At 39.6% G+C, this 18,523-nt stretch overlaps 1 protein-coding gene across 3 annotated transcripts in view; it reads right to left on the minus strand.

The window, feature by feature from the left end:
* The window catches only part of PHF21B (PHD finger protein 21B), a 161,783-nt gene that overhangs the window by 34,322 nt on the left and 108,938 nt on the right, over positions 1 to 18,523 (minus strand). For all 3 annotated transcript variants that reach the window (XM_046943894.1, XM_015291043.4, XM_040703199.2), the window contains one exon: positions 9,808 to 9,900. In XM_046943894.1, the coding sequence (XP_046799850.1) occupies positions 9,808 to 9,900 (93 nt within the window). The remainder of the gene's footprint in view (positions 1 to 9,807; positions 9,901 to 18,523) is intronic.

Below are 18,523 nucleotides of genomic sequence, written 5' to 3' on the forward strand. Positions count from 1 at the left end.
AGCAGACTATGGACTGCATTTTACATACAAGGTGATAAAAATCCTCTTCCACTGCAAGTAACACAGGTTGCATGGCACCAGCCCCCACTAGAAGTCATGGCACATAAAAGGTGCCTGAGTTTGGAAGAGGAGAGGTGAAAGGAAAGACTAACAGACAGCATATGTGTCACAAAGGGAAAACTGCAACTGTTTCTCCTGTAGCTCAACCCCCCTCTCCTCAAATATCTTTCATTTAACTTCTGACAGCTGTCAAAACAGAATGTGATACTACCAGGGCTATAAATGTAGTAGAGGGAGAGCTGCTTCTTGAATACAGTGATTTCACAATGCCACGTTGTTCTCAAGTTTGCTCAATAACCATGATAATAAATACATTTTATTTTAGGCAGCAATATTCAGACACCCATGGTATTTCTCAAGTAACCTGCAAGAGAAGATATTCCCAGACCTGGGAATTCACAAGGTGGCTGTGTGCTTTTCAGACCGGCAAATAACAGGGAACCTGATCCAGTGAGAGGTGCAGAGTGCTCTTTTGTTCAGCAACCTCTAATTTCATGTATTTTAAAGAGTCTGAGATCAGAAGGGAATCAGCTCTTGTAACTAACATGCCTTCTTGAGCATCCCATATCATTAAATTCCATCTAGATGCCCCTATGTGAAGCCAAAGGCTTCCATTACACTGAAACGTCATTCCAGCTCACAAGAGCAGAAATTGTTGCATACCACAGAGGTGCACGAATGGCTAAGTGGCTGCAGTGGCAGAGTCTGATGTGTGTCACCACTGACAAAATCAACTGTGATCATGGGCAATCTATGTCTTACCAGGTAAACCACCCCTGTGCTGTAGTAAAAAAAAAGGTAAAAAAGAAAAACCCTTACAAAACAAGTCCTCAAGACCCAACCCAAGCAAGTATGGGGGAGATGAGAATGAAAACACAATTCCTCCCATCTCTGTGGGAAATGATACGTAGTCCTAAAGGACAGGACTTAATGAGAATTGTTATCTCTGTGCAGATCTGCAGGTTCTCCGAGAATTCTGGCAAATACATTGTCTTTGTGGCCCAGTGAGAGAGGAAAGATAACAAGAGAACTGCAATTACAAAGCCAAGAGATGATCATGATTCCCCAAGTCACAAAATGGCCACAGAATTCACCCCAGGAACTGAAGTCTGATTTTAAAAGAAAATATGAAGGACTTCTTAATGATGAATTCAACATCAGCCCAAAAAACTTCCAATATTTTATTATGCTTGCAACTGGCATTTTATTGCAAGTTTGAATTTGCCTAAGTTCAGCCTCCAGTCCTGGGTCTTGTTAAAGCTTTGTCAGCAGTGGTGAAAAGCCCTCCCCCTTTCCCAGTACTAGATATAAGCTGGATCGTGCTCAGCATCAATCAGCCCTTCATACTGGCAGGGGCGATATGTATGAGAGCAAATTTTTCAGCTCAACACAATATCACATTGCCTTTGAGAGAAAGACCATTATTCACACTTTATTTTCACTTCACCCTTGTACTCGGAGCTTAAAAACAAAAACTCAAAATGTATTTGGCACAATTCATATGTCACAGAGGCAAAGTGCTGGGAGCAGCAGACAGAGCTTTCATTCTTGAAAAGCTTCAGAGGATCACACAGAAAACATTAGCTATGGCTGATAAAATGATTGCAATATGGGGTAATTATAACCTTCACCAGAATGAACAGATGCACAGTGACTTCAGTAAAGCTGTATCTATTTATGCCAGTTGAGGACTGACTTTTTCCATCTTTTTTTTAAATCAATAAAAATTGGGCAGAAAAACAGGTTCTTCGTAACTTTACAGCAATGACACACCCTAACATCCAACAGACCCAAATAAAAGCATTTCTGCTTTCACTGATTTTTAATATCCTTCTTGACTAGTTTCTGTTGTCATCAGATTGGTCTGATCACAGTCAAAATAAACACAGTTTATTTTCTTGCCACAGTGGCAAGATTTAAAAACATAAGTGACTGCGGATCCACGTGGATTTTTCTTCCTTCCCATTGAAGGAGCCTCACAAAAAAGAAGTTCCTATTCAGTGCGCACCATGAGGAAATGCTGAGCAAGATGATTCTGTTCAAGGAACCCCATACCCACAAAATATCAGCCTCTCTCCTTAGTGTCTTCATCTGTCCCTGAGATATGAGAAGATTCATACGAAACGAAGGGGGAAACTCAAGCAAGTTCTGCAGTCCATATTTCCATTATCCTGGCTGCTCTGGAAAGGGTGAATCAGGGAAGAAATCTTTTTTTTTTCACTGAGATAACAGCAATTCATTATGGACAGAACTACAGTTAGCACCTCAGAATGAAACCTAGTCTCACATTCTACCTGCCATGCAAATGAAAAACCCAAGAATCACTCTGTAATATTTTGACTTTTTTTTTTTTCAAATCACGTGCACTGTGTTGGATAATTCCCTCTGGACCACACACCTACTGCTTTTTGGTATTTCAACTTGTTAGTCATGGATAGACAACTTTAGTGACAAGGGGACAGTGCGGTAACATAACCCCTGCACAATGGTTAGGTCAGTGAAAGTATTTCATCTCATATTTTCTTCTCCTTCAGCCTTGCTTGGTGCTATAGGAAGGGAAGTTTTGCTGAGAGCGTTGTTTGTGCTGGAATCTGCCATCTCTGCTTTCTGCGGATGTTGGTGGAAGGCAGTCAGGTGGGAGTTCTTTATTAAAAACATTATCAGTATTTCAAACACAAACTGCATTTTCACAGGAACTTGACTGACTTTTGCTAATGAAACATGCATTTTCTCCTCAGTTATACTGACTGTATTTCCGAGTTTGGCATCGGAGCTATTGAGCTGATGAATCATAAAGTACCTCTTTTCCATTTACAAAGGGGAAAACTACTATTAAACCAGCAAATTAAAATCAATATTATTCAAAAAAATAACAAGTACGGGTTGAAGTTGACAAGGATTTCTGCTTTTTCCTTCTGCACGGTGATCCTGTCCTTGAATATACAGTTATCTGCGTGCCTCTGAGAAAAGAATGTAATCCTTATTGTTTAGGATTACAATAGAAATATAAAAGCTAGACTGATTAAACACACCAGTCAATAACTCACTTCTTTTTCTATTCTTTTCAGTATTACAAGCCAGCTTGCTTCTCTCTCAGATACTCATCTGTGATTAACTTGCTTCAATTTAAACACAGTGTCCATGAAGCCTTTAGGCACAACCCAGTGAACATCTGTCCACTTTCTTCCTATCCTTACACATTTATAGGTGGGCTCTGGACCATCCCACACAGCTGGGTTTCCCTAAGTGACATTCTGGTGTCACTTTAGAGATGGGGATGTCACAGCTTAATGCAGTCCATCACATTAAAATCTTTTTGTGATTCTAGATAATAATGGCACATTATAAGAATTTGACCAGCCCTGACTTGTCAAAACCAAAAAACTTTATCTGGAGAAGCACGAGACTTTACCAGTGGAGAAGGTACAGTATTGAATGTTAGAATTGCTTTAATCTTTCCTGGGGGTTGTATGGATATTTTTGGCTCTTACTTGCAGATTATCACATGGAGATCAGTCTTTCCAGATTCTTTTCAAAATGTTCATGACACTGGTTAGCTCTGAAGAAGTCAAGGACAAGTAACACCCAGTTCCTCTCCTTCACCACCACCATAGATCAGTTCTCTCATAATGAACAGAAAATCAGACAGAGAAAGCAGAGGGAGGTATTTTGGAAAGTCTGTATCTGGGTGCAGTCCCCTTTGCTATATGTACATACCTATCTTTTTCCAGAAAACTGTATTTCTTGCCAGGGCCAACTGCCAGCATGCTCTCAACTACAAGGAACGGTTCTAATCATAACACCTTATTCACATTTTCTTCCATCTTGGCTGCACTAGACCAATGTAAAATGCCTAGCATGAAGCACTCCAGAAAATCCTTGATTCTATCAGCAACGCAGGCTGCCCATACAACCTATCCTCAAGCAAGTCACAAAGAGTCCCACAAATTGCCATGTTTCCATCATGAGGGTGGTCAAGCACTAGAACAGACTTCCTATAGAGGTGGCTGATGTCCATGTCTGTCAGCGCTCAAGGAGTATTTTGACAGTGCCCTCAATAACACACTTTGACTTTTGGCTAGTCCTAAAGTGGTCAGGCAGTTGGACTCAACGATCTTCGATGGTCCCTTCAAACTGCTCCATTCCATTCTGTTCCGATCTGTTCTGTTCTGTTTTATTCTATACCATCCCATCCTATCTTCCAAGCTTCCCATGAAACTCTCAGTATGAAAGGCAGAGGATGCCATGCATCCATGATGCGGGGAGTCTCTACAGTCAGACTGATGCTTACACAGGGAGAGGACTCAACCTTCTCTAAAAGTACAGATCATAAACTTCATCACTTCTGACAATAAATATTTTCTGTGTTACCCTCCTTTGACAGAAATATACAGAGGCATGTAATTAATAGCAACATGCCTATTAAAAATAAGCAAATTGATAAAAAGAAACACTAACCAGAACACTCAGCAGCACATGCCTCTTCCCAAAGGGAAAGCATGAGAGAAGAAATAGCTTACAACAGATGTTAATCTTTCTGCTTAATAAATTACTGGAAGGTGTTCCAAATACAGTGACAAGCACAATATAAAAGCTTATATAGAATAAAACAGATTAACAACTATATTTTTAAGGGCTACAGTTTTTTCAGCCAGACCTATGCAAACATTTCCCTTGAAAAAGCAATTTTGTTTCTATGTTTTCTGCATGCATACAGTCAATGAATATTAAATATTATTGGAAAACCCTTTGCAAGGTTATAAACCATGCTGATTAAGGTACCTTGAATTAGATTATGCTTCCTTCTCCACTAGCATTCCAACACATCCCCTTTGAAGTGCAGAGGGTTATGTAGCAGAAAGGTGCACGACATCCCTTAGGGGATTATAGTCCTTTTCTCCACTGACATTGTAATGACTTCAACCAATTCACTTGTTCCATACTCAAACAAACAATAAAGCTCTTTTGTCTCTCTTGAACAATTCAGTTTAACTTCTGATACAGACATGCATATCAGCCAGCTCCTTTCCCAGTTTCACAAAGGCCAACTCACATTTAGTAATAATATTTTTTCCATTTTTTTAATGCCTATGCACAGTCTTCACATATTACATTCAAAAGTAATGATTGTTTTAGACTTAGGATACAGAGAGATGCTTTGCCACAAACCAGTCATTTTTCCTGCCATTGTACAGCTCAGGTGCTGGCTAGAAGGGTTGTTTTCCTTTCAGGAAATATTCCACAAGTACTGTCACTGAGGAAGCCAGGAGTTGGTTTGGGTACACATGTAAAGAGAAGTAGCAGCTGTCAGTGGTACTGTGCTGATGATAACTATGACAAGAAGTGTTATAAATGCAAATGTGCTTCTAGGTTATGGGAACATGTAGAGAACACAGCCTCAGGTTGGGCTCATGCTGTACCTGTGATGAAAAAACATATGGTAACAAAGCCATACCTGCCCCAAAGCAGCCTGCAGTCTAGTGACTGAGTGCAGACCCTATTGAATGATGCACAGTAAAATCACTCCAGAAGAGAAAAAATAAGCAGCACTTTACGGCAGAATTGGCTAGGGTCTATTGAAAAACACATACATTTTATGTAAAACAGTTCCTGTTTCTGTTCACTATTGATCTATGTGATAGTTCCACCGTGGGCTTCTGCCACACAGCTCTGCACTATTGTAGTCAGGAACACCATGAGCAAAGCAATCTCAACCCCTGCCTTCAACCAAGAGTGGAAAAATAGGTCAGGGAAATAACATTATAATCTGATTTAACTGCTCTTCAAATCATCACAGTCTCTCCATTAATTTCAACAAGAATTGGATTGGGTCCAAATTACAGACAACAAAATGGGAGGTTTACTTTAATACCTTCACTGCTTCGTTGAAAATGCTCCGCTGGAAGAACTGAACTAAATTTTTTTTCATGTGGCTACACAGTGACTGACATTTCCATGTAAAAATGTTCAAACCAAACAGATTTTCTGCACCACAGCTGGAAACCGGAGCCCCAGCCTGTCATGGGGCCACCCCTCCTTACAGTTAATGGGTGCCATTGAGCACAGGAACAGCTTGAGAATGCGAGTGCATCACCTGTGTGTTTCAGTAAAAGATCTCCACAACTTGCTTCTCAGAGTGAAGTGGAGAGTCTGCGGTTTGAAAACATCTCACTCAACTGGAAGCCTCAAAGGCCAACGTAAGATGACAAAGAAGACCTGGATTGTCCTGCTCTGCTCTACACTTTTGTGGCCTCATCTCGAGTCCTGTGTACATGTTTGGGCATCACAATGTAGGGACATAAAACTATTAGAGAGCACCCAAAGGAGGGCTGCAAAGATGGTGAAAGGTCTAGAGAGGAAGATGCATGAATATCAGCTGAGGTCCCTTGGCCCCCCTTGAGCTCAGAGCAGAGGAGCTGAGGGGAGGCCTGATAGCGGCTGCAGCTCCTCACAGGGAGCGGAGGGGCAGCGCTGAGCTCTGCTCTGTGTGACAGCGACAGGGCCCGAGGGAACGGCATGGAGCTGTGTCAGGGGAGGGGCAGCTCAGGGTTAGGGACAAGATCTGCACCACAGGGTGGTCAGGCTCTGGAACAGGCTGCCCAGAGCAGTGGTCATGGCCCCATGCTGCTGGAGCTCAAGAAGCATTTGGGCAACACACTCAGATATAGGGTTTGGTTTTGGGTGGTACTGCATAGAATCGTGAGTTGGGCCAGATGATCCTCTGTGAATCCCTTTTAAATTGAAATATTCTTTTATTCTATGGAATTAAAATCCCAAACATTGCAGCTTATAGCAGAAATTGTATTTATTTGATGAAAACAGAAATAGCCACATATTCTGCAAAAAAAAATTAGAAAAAGAAGTCTGCCAAACAATCTTGTTTTGGCAAATAATGAATGCCTAAAGAAATATTGTTTGTATTATGCAATGAACTTGTAATTAATGTTTGTTTGTTCTCTCTTTAATAGCAGTACTGCACAAAGTGAAGGGATTTTGCTACCATTTGTGACTATGCAGATTTTGGATCTTCATTGCCCATATGGAAGAGCTCCCAGGGGGTCATATCATAAACCCATTCAAATGATCAAAATAAATTTGTAATTTGTATCTATACAAACGTGGAAAATGAAAAAGCTGTATGTTTTGTTTCATGTAAGTATAGCGAAGTGTCTCAGTTTACTTGTATGGTGATTTTCTGGTTGACTGCATTGAGGTAAATCAAGAGCCTTGATGAGGAACAATGAAAGCATCAAAATATAAATGCAAAGGGCCATATCCAGGCCTTCAACCACTCCATACATAAGAAGAGAGGCACATATAGACATGATTAAGTCAGTTCAAGAGATTGTCCCTGTACCTGGTGCCACACTAGCACAAACTGCAGTTAAACTTAGCTGCTTGAGTAAGCAGGTAGGCATGCTGGTGGGCTTACTGAAACCTTTGCTGCCATGACTTCATTGCTCTTAGGGCTCTTCCTTACCCCCTAGTAAAGCGAGACGTTGCACAGGTAGAGGTTGGGGAAAGTTAGGATGCAGAACAATGTTCAGCCTCAGATAATATGCATGAATATGGACATTGTACTGCTGCAGTTTTTTGTGATAGGCTATATTCTAGAAGAGTAATGAATTCTGGTATGTTGTGAAAAAGCTGTCCCTTTAATTTGCTGCTACAAGGGCACTTGAGTAAGGTTTTAGGAGATGCCATACTCATTCAAGCCCTGCTTGTTAATGTTTGGGAGACAGTGACAAAGCTGTCTCTCAGAAAATCAGCCCTGGAATGGTAGCATTGCACCACTAACTCAGAGCAAGATGCACAAGCTATGCAGGTCACCAGGAGGGACAAAATGAGGTTAGCAGTCAGCCCGCCCTGTAACCAAAACTGATGCACAATAGCCAAGAAGACATGGACTGTGACAGAACTCAGTTCAGCATGTTTTCCAGCTCCTCCTGGAAGGTACTAAACATCCCTTCATTTCCAAAATAATTTCAAAATGAAAACTTGATCTCTTTTAAACATCAAGCAGAAAGTTTTGGTGGGTGGGGGAGTTCTCCTCCAGGAAATGGTATGGAAATGGTAAACTTCTCTGCAGGCTTTGAGCAGGAGATGAACATACAGACCAGGATGAGCTGCAGAGGAGACAGCTTGCAAGAGGGGGAGGCTATTGCTGAAGAAGGAGATCTAGGCCTGTGAAAACTCAGAAAAAACATTTACTCCTGATCATGAGGTCTTATATGTAGCTGCATACTTCAGTTTTAGTTCTGATAGAAGTGAGATTGCTGTGTGGTTATTTCCAATGTTATCTATATGAAATAGAAAATTTAGTAAACTATGGCCCAGGGCTGATGCAGAAGCATTGATATTTCATTAATACTAAGTAAAATTGCATAAATGGGCATGAAATTAAAGACTGTTCTAGAGCACAAATGAAAAAAGAGAAATACAAATACTGCCACAAGCTCAAGAGAAAGATAGAAAGAAAACATGTTATTCCACTTTTTTCAACTCTTTAAAATTGAATCTAACACTGAAGGAAAATTTTTCTGTTTAACACGAGCATAAGAACATTGATACCTCTCTGAGTGCAGCATTTGCAATGCCATCATCACTGCTAAAACATAACCTTAACAATAATTTAAGTCCCTGTTACAGGTCTTTCCACTGTTCTTGAACTTCATCTATTTCCAGGAACAATCTGCTCATCTTTGACACCCCAAAATGGCAAAGAATCAATGTGTCATTATGCCATAAGAACAGCTGAAAAGTGAAGTCTTGAACTTGATAAGAAAACTATGACCTTCACTTTATGTTCACAGCTTTGTTTTCTACAAAATGTAATTTAAAGAGAGAATTTAAGAACTTTATCTTGGAAATACAAATACTCCTTCCTCCAGGCAGATTTAGTTCATAGATCTGCTACTAGATTCTGCCACTAAGAAAATATTAGAAAAAAAAAATAATAAAGGAACAATAGAAAGACCTAACATTGACTTCAATGTTAGAAAAATGTTCAAATATGAAAAATAGACCTCTGAGGGCTACGCAAACAGAAATACATCTGCACTTAATAATCATGACTCTGAAAGGATAACCACTGCAGTAAAGCCCATGTTGAAAATGACATCTAATGTTTTTGAGAAGAAGGGCTGAAATGGGGAACAAAGTGTACGATTAGGGAAACTATGCTGGATATTCAAAAAAGAAAATTCAGTTCTCAGACTGTAAGCATAAATGGCCTAATACTTTCACCCCTACACAGACTCTTAGGCTGGGTTAGTTGAGGCAAAACACTATATTGGGATAAACAGAGATAAAGTAAGTAAGTTAGTAAAAGAATGTTTGACTCTAAATCCTGAACAGAAAGGTTAATACTTCCACCTCCCTTTTTAATTACAGATCTGCAGATTTTTGCATCTATGATTTGTGATTCATTTTGTAAAGCATAGATTTACAGTTTGCCATATGTATTTTGTTCTTTCACAATAAATCTGAGTTGTTGTGTTTTTTTTCTTATGACTTTTCATTGTGCTAACAGTATACTCCCAAAATATACCTGATATTTCTTTTCTTCAAAAATTGGAGAAAATCATAGCTCTGCTTCTCAACTCACTGAAGGTGAGTTGCCCAGTAACATACAGGATCTACTAAATTTGTTCAGTCTAATGAGTGTGCAAACCTACACAGGCCTTGGTGCCAGATGGGAACACAGCTGAATACATATAAAACAACACATGGAACTGTATTTCCTACCTGAGGTAGCACTGCTGGTCCTTGTCCTGCCAACCTCTGCAAGGAGCTGACCTGAGGAACCTTAATGGGCACTGCAGTGATAGTTCCCAAAGTCTGTTGAAAAAAAAAAAAAAGCACAAGACAGTAGAACAAGGTTTAAAACACAGGCATAGCTTGCCCAGGATCTGCTCTACACAGAAGTTCCCTTCCCAGTCCACTTGGAGTAAAGAGTTACTTTTCCATCTCTTTAACTCACTTAAAAGAACTGTTCATTAAAGCCAGTGCCTTCTTGGAGCATGTTCTAAGTACGAGTGCAAAGGATGTGCCTTGTTATTATGCTTTTTTTTTTTTTTTTTTTTTTTGGTACACACAGCAAACAACCGTGTGGCAGCAACTGGAGGTTGTCTAGTCTTGTTTTCAAAAGAAGAAGAAAGATGAAACCATCAGAAGAAAGGTGAAATGCACCATCGCGAGACTTCAAAATGTGCACGAGTAAGATGATGCATTACATGATTGCCAGGGTCATAAGGGAAGTTCATTGGGTTGTAGTAAACATTAAATACTGAATTATTAAAATGGAAAGCTACTTATAAATCTCCTTTAATGCACTGTAGCATAACATTCAGCTAGGACAGCTGTTTACAAGGGTGGATAATGATAGGATAAGGGGGAATGGTTTTAAACCGAGACAGGGGAGGTTTAGGTTAGATATTAGGAGGAAGTTTTTCACACAGATGTTGGTGACACACTGGAACAGGTTGCCCAAGGAGGTTGTGGATGCCTCATCCCTGGAGGCATTCAAGGCCAGGCTGGATGTGGCTCTGGGCAGCTTGGTCTGGTGGTTGGTGACCCTGCACATAGCAGGGGGGTTGAAACTAGATGGTCATTGTGGTCCTTTTCAAACCGGGCCATTCTGTGATTCTATGACCGCATCCATTTGGGCCAATGCAGCAGCTATTACCATCCACCTTTATTCACCCTTCTCTTGAACAACAATTTTATTCAAAACTTATTTAAGAGATTTGATATAGCTCCTTCAATGAGGAAATACACTGTTGTCTTTCTCATAAAGTTTACTTTCTAAGCAGAGAGCCTGTAAACCCAGTAATGTCTTTCCCACTTATGAATAGAGAAGGACATGAACAGAACAAGTAAAACATGCTTTTGTAATCCTGTCAAATACACATAAATTCCTCCTCTCTCCCTAAAAATTCTCTGTGACTGTTCAGCCTCACTCCTTTGCTGACTTTTCATCCATCTATAGTAAAATAGATAAGGTATGAGATCTATTTCAGACAGTCTGAATGGTAGATCTTTTTCAAGACTCACCCACAGATGCTCCTGAAATACTGGATCTGAGATGTTCTAAATAACACGTACGTATTTTCTCCAACAAAAAGGATAGATACCTCACAGATTTAACAGTGGGTCCTAGATCTGAAGAATCTGAAGAATTTTCCCCTTTACCCTCTTCCACTCATTCATCTTCTTATGCAGCTCATATTTTCGTTAACTGGCCAGTATTCTTAAGACAAGTTTGTATAACTTCTATCTAATGTTTCCTAATTGCTGTTGGAATGATGTGGCAATATAAGCAAGCAGATGACTGCCATTATAAGAGCATGGGAGACATAGTCACTGAAAAAAAGCAGAAAACAAACCTGAAAAAAATGTATTTGGTTGCAAGGAATGGCTAATAACAAAAGAAAAACAGGTTCAAGTGAATTTCTCTGAACTTAACTCTTCTCAGAACAAAGATATTGGATCACAGCCAGCAAAATAAAACATGCTAATGTTATCCCATCATCAATCTGATCATGAAATTTGTCAATAAAAATGAGAACATAATGAAGTCAGTTCAAGCAAAGAGAGACTGTGTTAGGTCTGTGTTGATGAGTTCTTCTCAGACTTCAACATCAGAGTCATAAAATACTCTGCTCCATTTTAACTATAGTGTTTGATAAGAATACCACGCATTCTCATGCAGAATATTTTTAATAAACCTGTCATACAGAGTTTATATTTTCAACACTGCCACTCTTCTTTGAGATATTTGGTTGTGTGGTTTTATATCTTCAAGAAGGAGTCGATCATCAAGGAGAACTGTATAGCTATAAACATGCAAGATCATTTTTCCTGAGCACTCATAGATTATCTATGCCTGGATTATCCATGTAAAAATATACTCCAAAATTTGTCTCAAGCCAAAGAGGGGAAAAAAAACAACAGCATTTCTACCTGAAGACAAAAGAATTAGCAAGTTTTACCTTCCCACGTGAGTACAGTCAGCAAAGTGAGTAAGAGAAGGGAGTGTTTCCACTGCAGCTATCCCTATAGAGTGACATAGGGGATAAAAACAAGAAGGATACAAAAAACTATCTGCACGAATGTCTTGTTTGCCCTCTCTACCATATGATGGCCTTAAACGCTGGAAAGGATGACATGAGGAATTCCTGGAGAGAAGGAAAACTTGAGAAGCCACCTGCTGTACGGCCACTTAGTAGATGTAGTGCTACTCCCTGCTTTATATTACCATAAGCTACATTAATTCAGCCCAGTTGTTTTGCTTTTTAAGATCAATAACAAAAAGGAATTTACACACTCAAATTAGATAATCTGAAAGTTTATCACACATTATGATGTACATTTTCCCTCCATCTCAACAGTGTTCATGAATAAAATGAGATTTCTTCGGTAGTGCAGTGAGCCCAAGTTTTCCCAGCAAACATCACAACTTCTCTTGAGTTGAGCATAACCCTCTACTGCAAACTGTAACAAGAAGTTCTTCCTTCAGGAAGGTCGTGCTTAAAGTGTGGCTGAAGCTTTTACCTTTTCTATACGTGCTACCATAGACCTTGAAAACTCCTATTCAGATATTCATATTCCTACAGATACGACTGGATTTGCAAGGATTTTCAAACTGTCCAACAGAATACCATGTATCAAAATCAGAAGTGCTGACACTGAATGAAATTGGGGATTGACTATAAAGATAAGAATCAAATTACTCAGAAGTTAGATAAGATGTGGTTATCAATTGGTAGGATGCACAAAAAAACTTCACGTAACAAATCTCCTTTTTTTGTACTACTTCAAATATCAATCACAGGAGGAGGAAAAAAAAATGTGGCTGGAATAGAATGCCTCTATCCTCTGAGAAAGGAGCTCATCCCAGCCTCTAGGTGCATTGCTGTGCCAGTTCTGTTATGTTTAAAAACGCACAGCACTGGAGCTGTGAATGTGAATGAGGAGAAACAAAAATGTCATAAAACTGCTCTACGGCGTTCTCTTGGCTTCACCTGGAAACAAAGGCAGGATGCATTGTCTGTGGGTATCAGAGGAATGAACTATCATCAGTTCTGTCACCTGCGCCCTGAAAAAATTCTTCAGATTTATTTTCCTGAAGTAGGAGTTCTGCAGCCATCTCAAGAGAGCAAAAACAAATTACGGCATTCTTGGGTTATGAAATTTTCAGTGACAAAGATGCAGCCTACTGTTTACAAATGTTTTTTACGGTAAGGATCTGTTATTTAATATTCAAGCAGTGTCAGCGCATAAATCACATGGCTGAGGGAAAATTCAAAAATTTCATCTCACAGCAATAGTAGCACTATAGTATGTACAGACAGGAGTCTATTTAAGAATCTATTTTAATATTCACTGTTTGCATTAGTTAGTTACTGTCTCTCAGTGTGGACAATAAATAGGTCAAGATGTTGCACAAGCAGAACTCAGCAACAGAAAACTCTGAACCTTCCCTATTACACATCTCATCTTTTATCTCAGGGTACTCAGTATTACTGTCTTCATTTTAGTGATGAAAAAATTGACATTTAGAAGCAAAATAACATTGTAAGGGCTAAACTTTTGTACAGGTGGAAATGCAAGCCAGGCTTCCTACTTCAAGTGTCTCATCCACACTGTTGATTAATGTCATCTCATCTGTTGATGCAGAGCCACATTTGACTCCCCTGTCTTTTAGGTCAGTGACAACCATTTTCACTCCCAAACTGTCCAGGCTTGCCATGCTGAGCCTGAAGGATCAAAGAATCATCACTCACTAATTCCACACCTTAATTTCCACCCATGCAGGGTTTTATTTTCTCCTTCCCTTTTTCCAATTTGTCCAAAGAGCAAGCTGGTGCACATTCTTATAAACCTTTAATTAACAAGCTGAAAAGACATTTTTCTGGCAATGCCTGACCTTTAAGCACTTTGTATGAATTTATCGATACCAGCAGAAACAATAATTTAAAAGGTTATTTTATGAGTGCTGAATAGTTTATGGCAGCACTTTTGTCAAGATAAATGAGTTTCTTATTACTACATTTACAGCTCTGAGCATTTTAATAAAAAAGGTCTATAAAAGTCAAAGATAACTTCAAATCTTTCCTCTATCTAAGTCTGCTTGAGTTTTTCCGCTGATCCCCTGAAATACCTACAATGTGGAAAGACAACCAAAATGAGAAGCGATGAGGGGAAATTAAGAGCCAAGTTTCTGTTTGCCTACAAACAAGCAAGTTCACAGTGTAGGAGACCTGCAGTCTAAGCTCTTGAGTAAATGTTACCCAGTATCATGTTCTGAAGGGTCACATTTTGAATTGCAAAAACAGGTGAAGAGAAGCAAATGAAATAATATGGATGTAGGTTGCTCCAAAAGTAATGCTTTATATTTATTTCCATGGAAACTATATCAGATACAAAGAGCACAATAACACTTTGATAGAGCACATTCTCAGCTACAGAACAGTATTTTCCAACATAGTCACCACCATTAGCTATGCATTTTTGTCAGCAACGAACAAGAATCTGCATGCTGTGCTTGTGAAAATCTCCATGGCTGTCTGGAATGCGGCTTAGATTTCATGTTTCTGTCAACACTACTGAAATGTAACACCCACCACCTCACTGTGCTAAGACCCATGGTTTGGTCTCCATCAACACTGAGCAAGCACTGATCAGTGTCAATGGATGCCATTTTTTCCACGTGGAGGAATTCAGTAGCATGCCTTTGCTTCATATGCACCTCCATGTCAGACACCATTTTGTAAGATTCCCCCTCTGCTGCCATCTGTCACACGGCAACAAAATGTAATGGAATATTGGCGGGAAGGTTCAACCTCTACTGCCATACCACCAGCACCACCTTCAGATGTCATGGGTCAATGTAATAAAATAGGAGGCATCACTTCTAGAGCAGCCCCAATGGGTAGTTTACTGCAATACACAATAATTAATAATAATATTTTAAAAGAAAACTAACCCCAAAGCCACAGAAGTGAAGGATATAGTTGCTATAGTTGCATTAAAGGACAAAAACCAGTTAACCTTGTGTAAAAAAAAAAAAAAAAAAAGGGAAATTTAGAAGATACTGCCAAATGCAGCTAAAAAATAGAATCATTTCTCACCATTAATTCTTTTAATGCTCAATAGCACTGCAACTATTAGCTGTATCTTCTCCTCCTATGCTTCTTCTGAATTAAATCAACACTGTCCCTTGATCCAGGCTCTCAGAGTTAACTGAGGAGCAGAAGTGTGTAGGGACATCAGCAAGTGGAAGACATAAAACATGAAACAAAGAAGTATGATACGGACAGAACATAAAAATTTAAAGGACAAAGACTAGAGATTCTGAGCCAGAAATAGGGACGAGATTTACATTGTTGGTGATCAGACTAAAGGCTGTATGTTCAGTTCTCTACTGCTCGTTACCTTATGACTTCATTAGTCAATTTCTGAGTTTTTACATTCACAGTTGGGCTCCTTTGTGATTTTAGTGAACTTCTGCATCTCAGCCCTAAGCAAATACATATAAACATACTTCTGCATATGAGTACACAGGTATGTATCTCTTTTTTACCAAAATATATTTAAATTTTAATCAGCTTTGGTAAATAGATTTGTCAGAACATCTCTTGATATATTAGCTTTGAATTACAAATTCTTTCCCGCCCCCCTTCCCTCATTTGGGTGCACTAATAAAAGCTTGAGGACCTGTTCCTACAATTCAACGTCCATCTAAAGTCATTGATGAGCTTGGTAGAGGAGTAATTTCAGCTTAGATCACAGACACAGAACTGTTAGCAAACACAACTTCTCTTCCATTCCCAAATTATGCCAGTACAGATGAAACCTCCGAAATCAATCCCTGAAGAGAATCAGACTTAGTGAGTCACAGAAGGTTAAATAGTCATGTAGTTTCAAAAGCCTGCTGCTACAGCATGTTACCAAAATAAATACTTAACTTGGGAACATATGGGGTTGTTGTAGCTTAGCAGAAGAGTTCAAATTATTTGAGTTCAACTGACACTGCATTGCTGTATTATTTGCAAACTATTTTATACTGACATAAATACTGCAGCGCAAATATTGTGTTCCTACAATGTACTACAGAAATACTAATCTTTTTTTTTTTTTTTTTTCCTTTTTTAAGTACACATGCATCTCTTTAAGATCTAGGTCTTCTTCCCATTGCAAATAAGATATCTAAGCTATTAAAAAAAATGTTTTTGTCTGTTATGTGTTCAATATCGGCAACAACAGTTCTACAGAATGGATTTTTAATGTGGTAGTGACAGGGGAACAGATTGCTATGGCAACAGCAAAGATGAAAATTCTTAACCTGAATGGATCGTCACTGAAGTAATTGCAGGTTTTTTTACCCGTTCTACATCCATTTTACAACTTGAATGCTGCATTCAACCTTGAGCTTGCTTTATATAAAAGCCAAGCACCGTATGCAACCTCCAAGTTCATTTGACTTCAAACTTGCTGCGTCTTTGCTCAATAATAGCGGATAGTTACTGTTCTCTAGCTAACCTAAACAGTGGAACACTTATTTTTCCGTATAATCATCCAGTAAAAGCAGTGTGTGCTTGGAAGTAACTGAGGTTTCTGCAAGACGTAAGTATTTTTTTCTTTCCCCCTTGGACCAAACTTGTACCAAAAATTCATGGGAATCATTCCTGATGTTCAAAGTATAGTGAAATCACTCTGCATAGTGTTTCCAATAATATGGTGAAATATTGGCATACTTTAGTTTCACACTCGGATTGTATTCCAGAGACTGCACTTCAGGCACAAATTTTGTGTAAGCAGCAATTTAACTGGAATTTCATAGAAATCAAAAGATTTCTTCTCCAGCTCTTCAAAGTGTTTATTTTCCCCATTTCCCTTCTCTGCACTCAGAGCTCACTAAACTCACTCACCTGTGCACAGTTCTTACTGTTATAAAGTAGACAGTGAGAAACATTGTCTCCGCTGCTTTTTAAAATACATTTTCCTAAAAAGAACTTCCTTTCCTTGGGCACTCGCAGCACCTTTAAACCCAACCCTCCACTACAGCCAGTTAACAATGACTCAGGCCATGCCTGATGCTTTTGCACCCAAGCAGCCTGCTACTGCTCCACTGACTGCTTCTTGGCCCAGTAACAAGGCAGCAGCAAGCAGCACCAGCCATAGCACCTCTCTAAATCTCAAATCTGTTGTGTACACAACCGTGCAACCAAATTCTCCATTGCTTCTCATCAGCAAGGAAGTCCACAGGTGGTAGTAGAGCTAATTGGATGCATCAGAGAGGTACAAGCAGAGGGAAAGTAGAATTTTCTGCTGTCACCACAGCTCCAAGGCTTTTTGGGGCACCGCTTAATCTACTGCTATCCGACAGTGTTCAGACTTTATAGAGAACTCTCTCTACTTCTTGCCACTTGCGCATCCCCATCTGGGCAACCTTGGATACACAAACTCAGTTTAATGACACTGTGGACAAGTGTTCTGGCAAGGAAAAATATGCTGCATGAAATTAATGACTTTCCTGCTTTAGAAGCTCCATGCCTCCTTCCACAAGAGAATGGAGAGCTGCGCCAAATACCTCTCTTTAAACACAGCTTCCATCACCTTATTTACTGATTAGTATCTTTTTTTAAAGACACTGTTATTTTTATCAAAAGAAACAGTCAGCATTTCTCCTCAGTCATTACATCACACTCTAAGTTTCTTCAAAAAGAAAGCTATGCAAACTGCATTAACATGAACATACCTGTTCTGTGGCTTGAAGCTTTATTCAGAAATCATATCCAATTAATTGTCTCCGTCTCCTGCACAAATGAGTATGGTCTCACTGAACTGCACAACAGTGCTCTGCAGCTGTGATCACACCTAGAGACTATTGCACAGCTTATTCATAGGATTTGCTGTTAAATTCCTAAACTGTTCAAGGTTGATGTTGTTTCTAATGACTAATGCCTTCAAATCACTTATTCTCTGTTCACTGCCTCTGAAAGTATTTTTTTCAGTAAAGGGGAAAGTGTATGTACAGCAGAGCCTTGCCTCTCTCAAGCTAGTTCGAGCAGGAGCAAAACCTCCAGCAGCGGCACGGCAGCAAAGGCACCGCTGCTGCATCCCTACTGCAGGATATGAAAGCTGGGATGAGAAGGTGATGGGAAGAAAAATAATGGGAGAAATGACCATTGTTCTATACTGACTGAGGAACCCTTGCCTGCTGGAATGGCCCACACAGGCTCTCAGCAGCTACGAGAAATGAAGAGTGCCTTCCACATCATTCCACCCAAAGGGCTCGGAGCTGCTTTAGCAGTTCAGGCTCTGATTTTTATTACGCATTCTTCAGTCACTCTGGAAACGCGAGGGGAGTGACAGCTTGAGACGATCTTATTGCTCACTGCCACACAGTCCTTTTTGTCAGACCCATAGCAGAGCTAATTCAGCTTGCTAACCAGCA

This window comes from Gallus gallus, chromosome 1 (assembly GCF_016699485.2).
Source record: "Gallus gallus isolate bGalGal1 chromosome 1, bGalGal1.mat.broiler.GRCg7b, whole genome shotgun sequence".
NCBI lineage: Eukaryota > Metazoa > Chordata > Aves > Galliformes > Phasianidae > Gallus > Gallus gallus.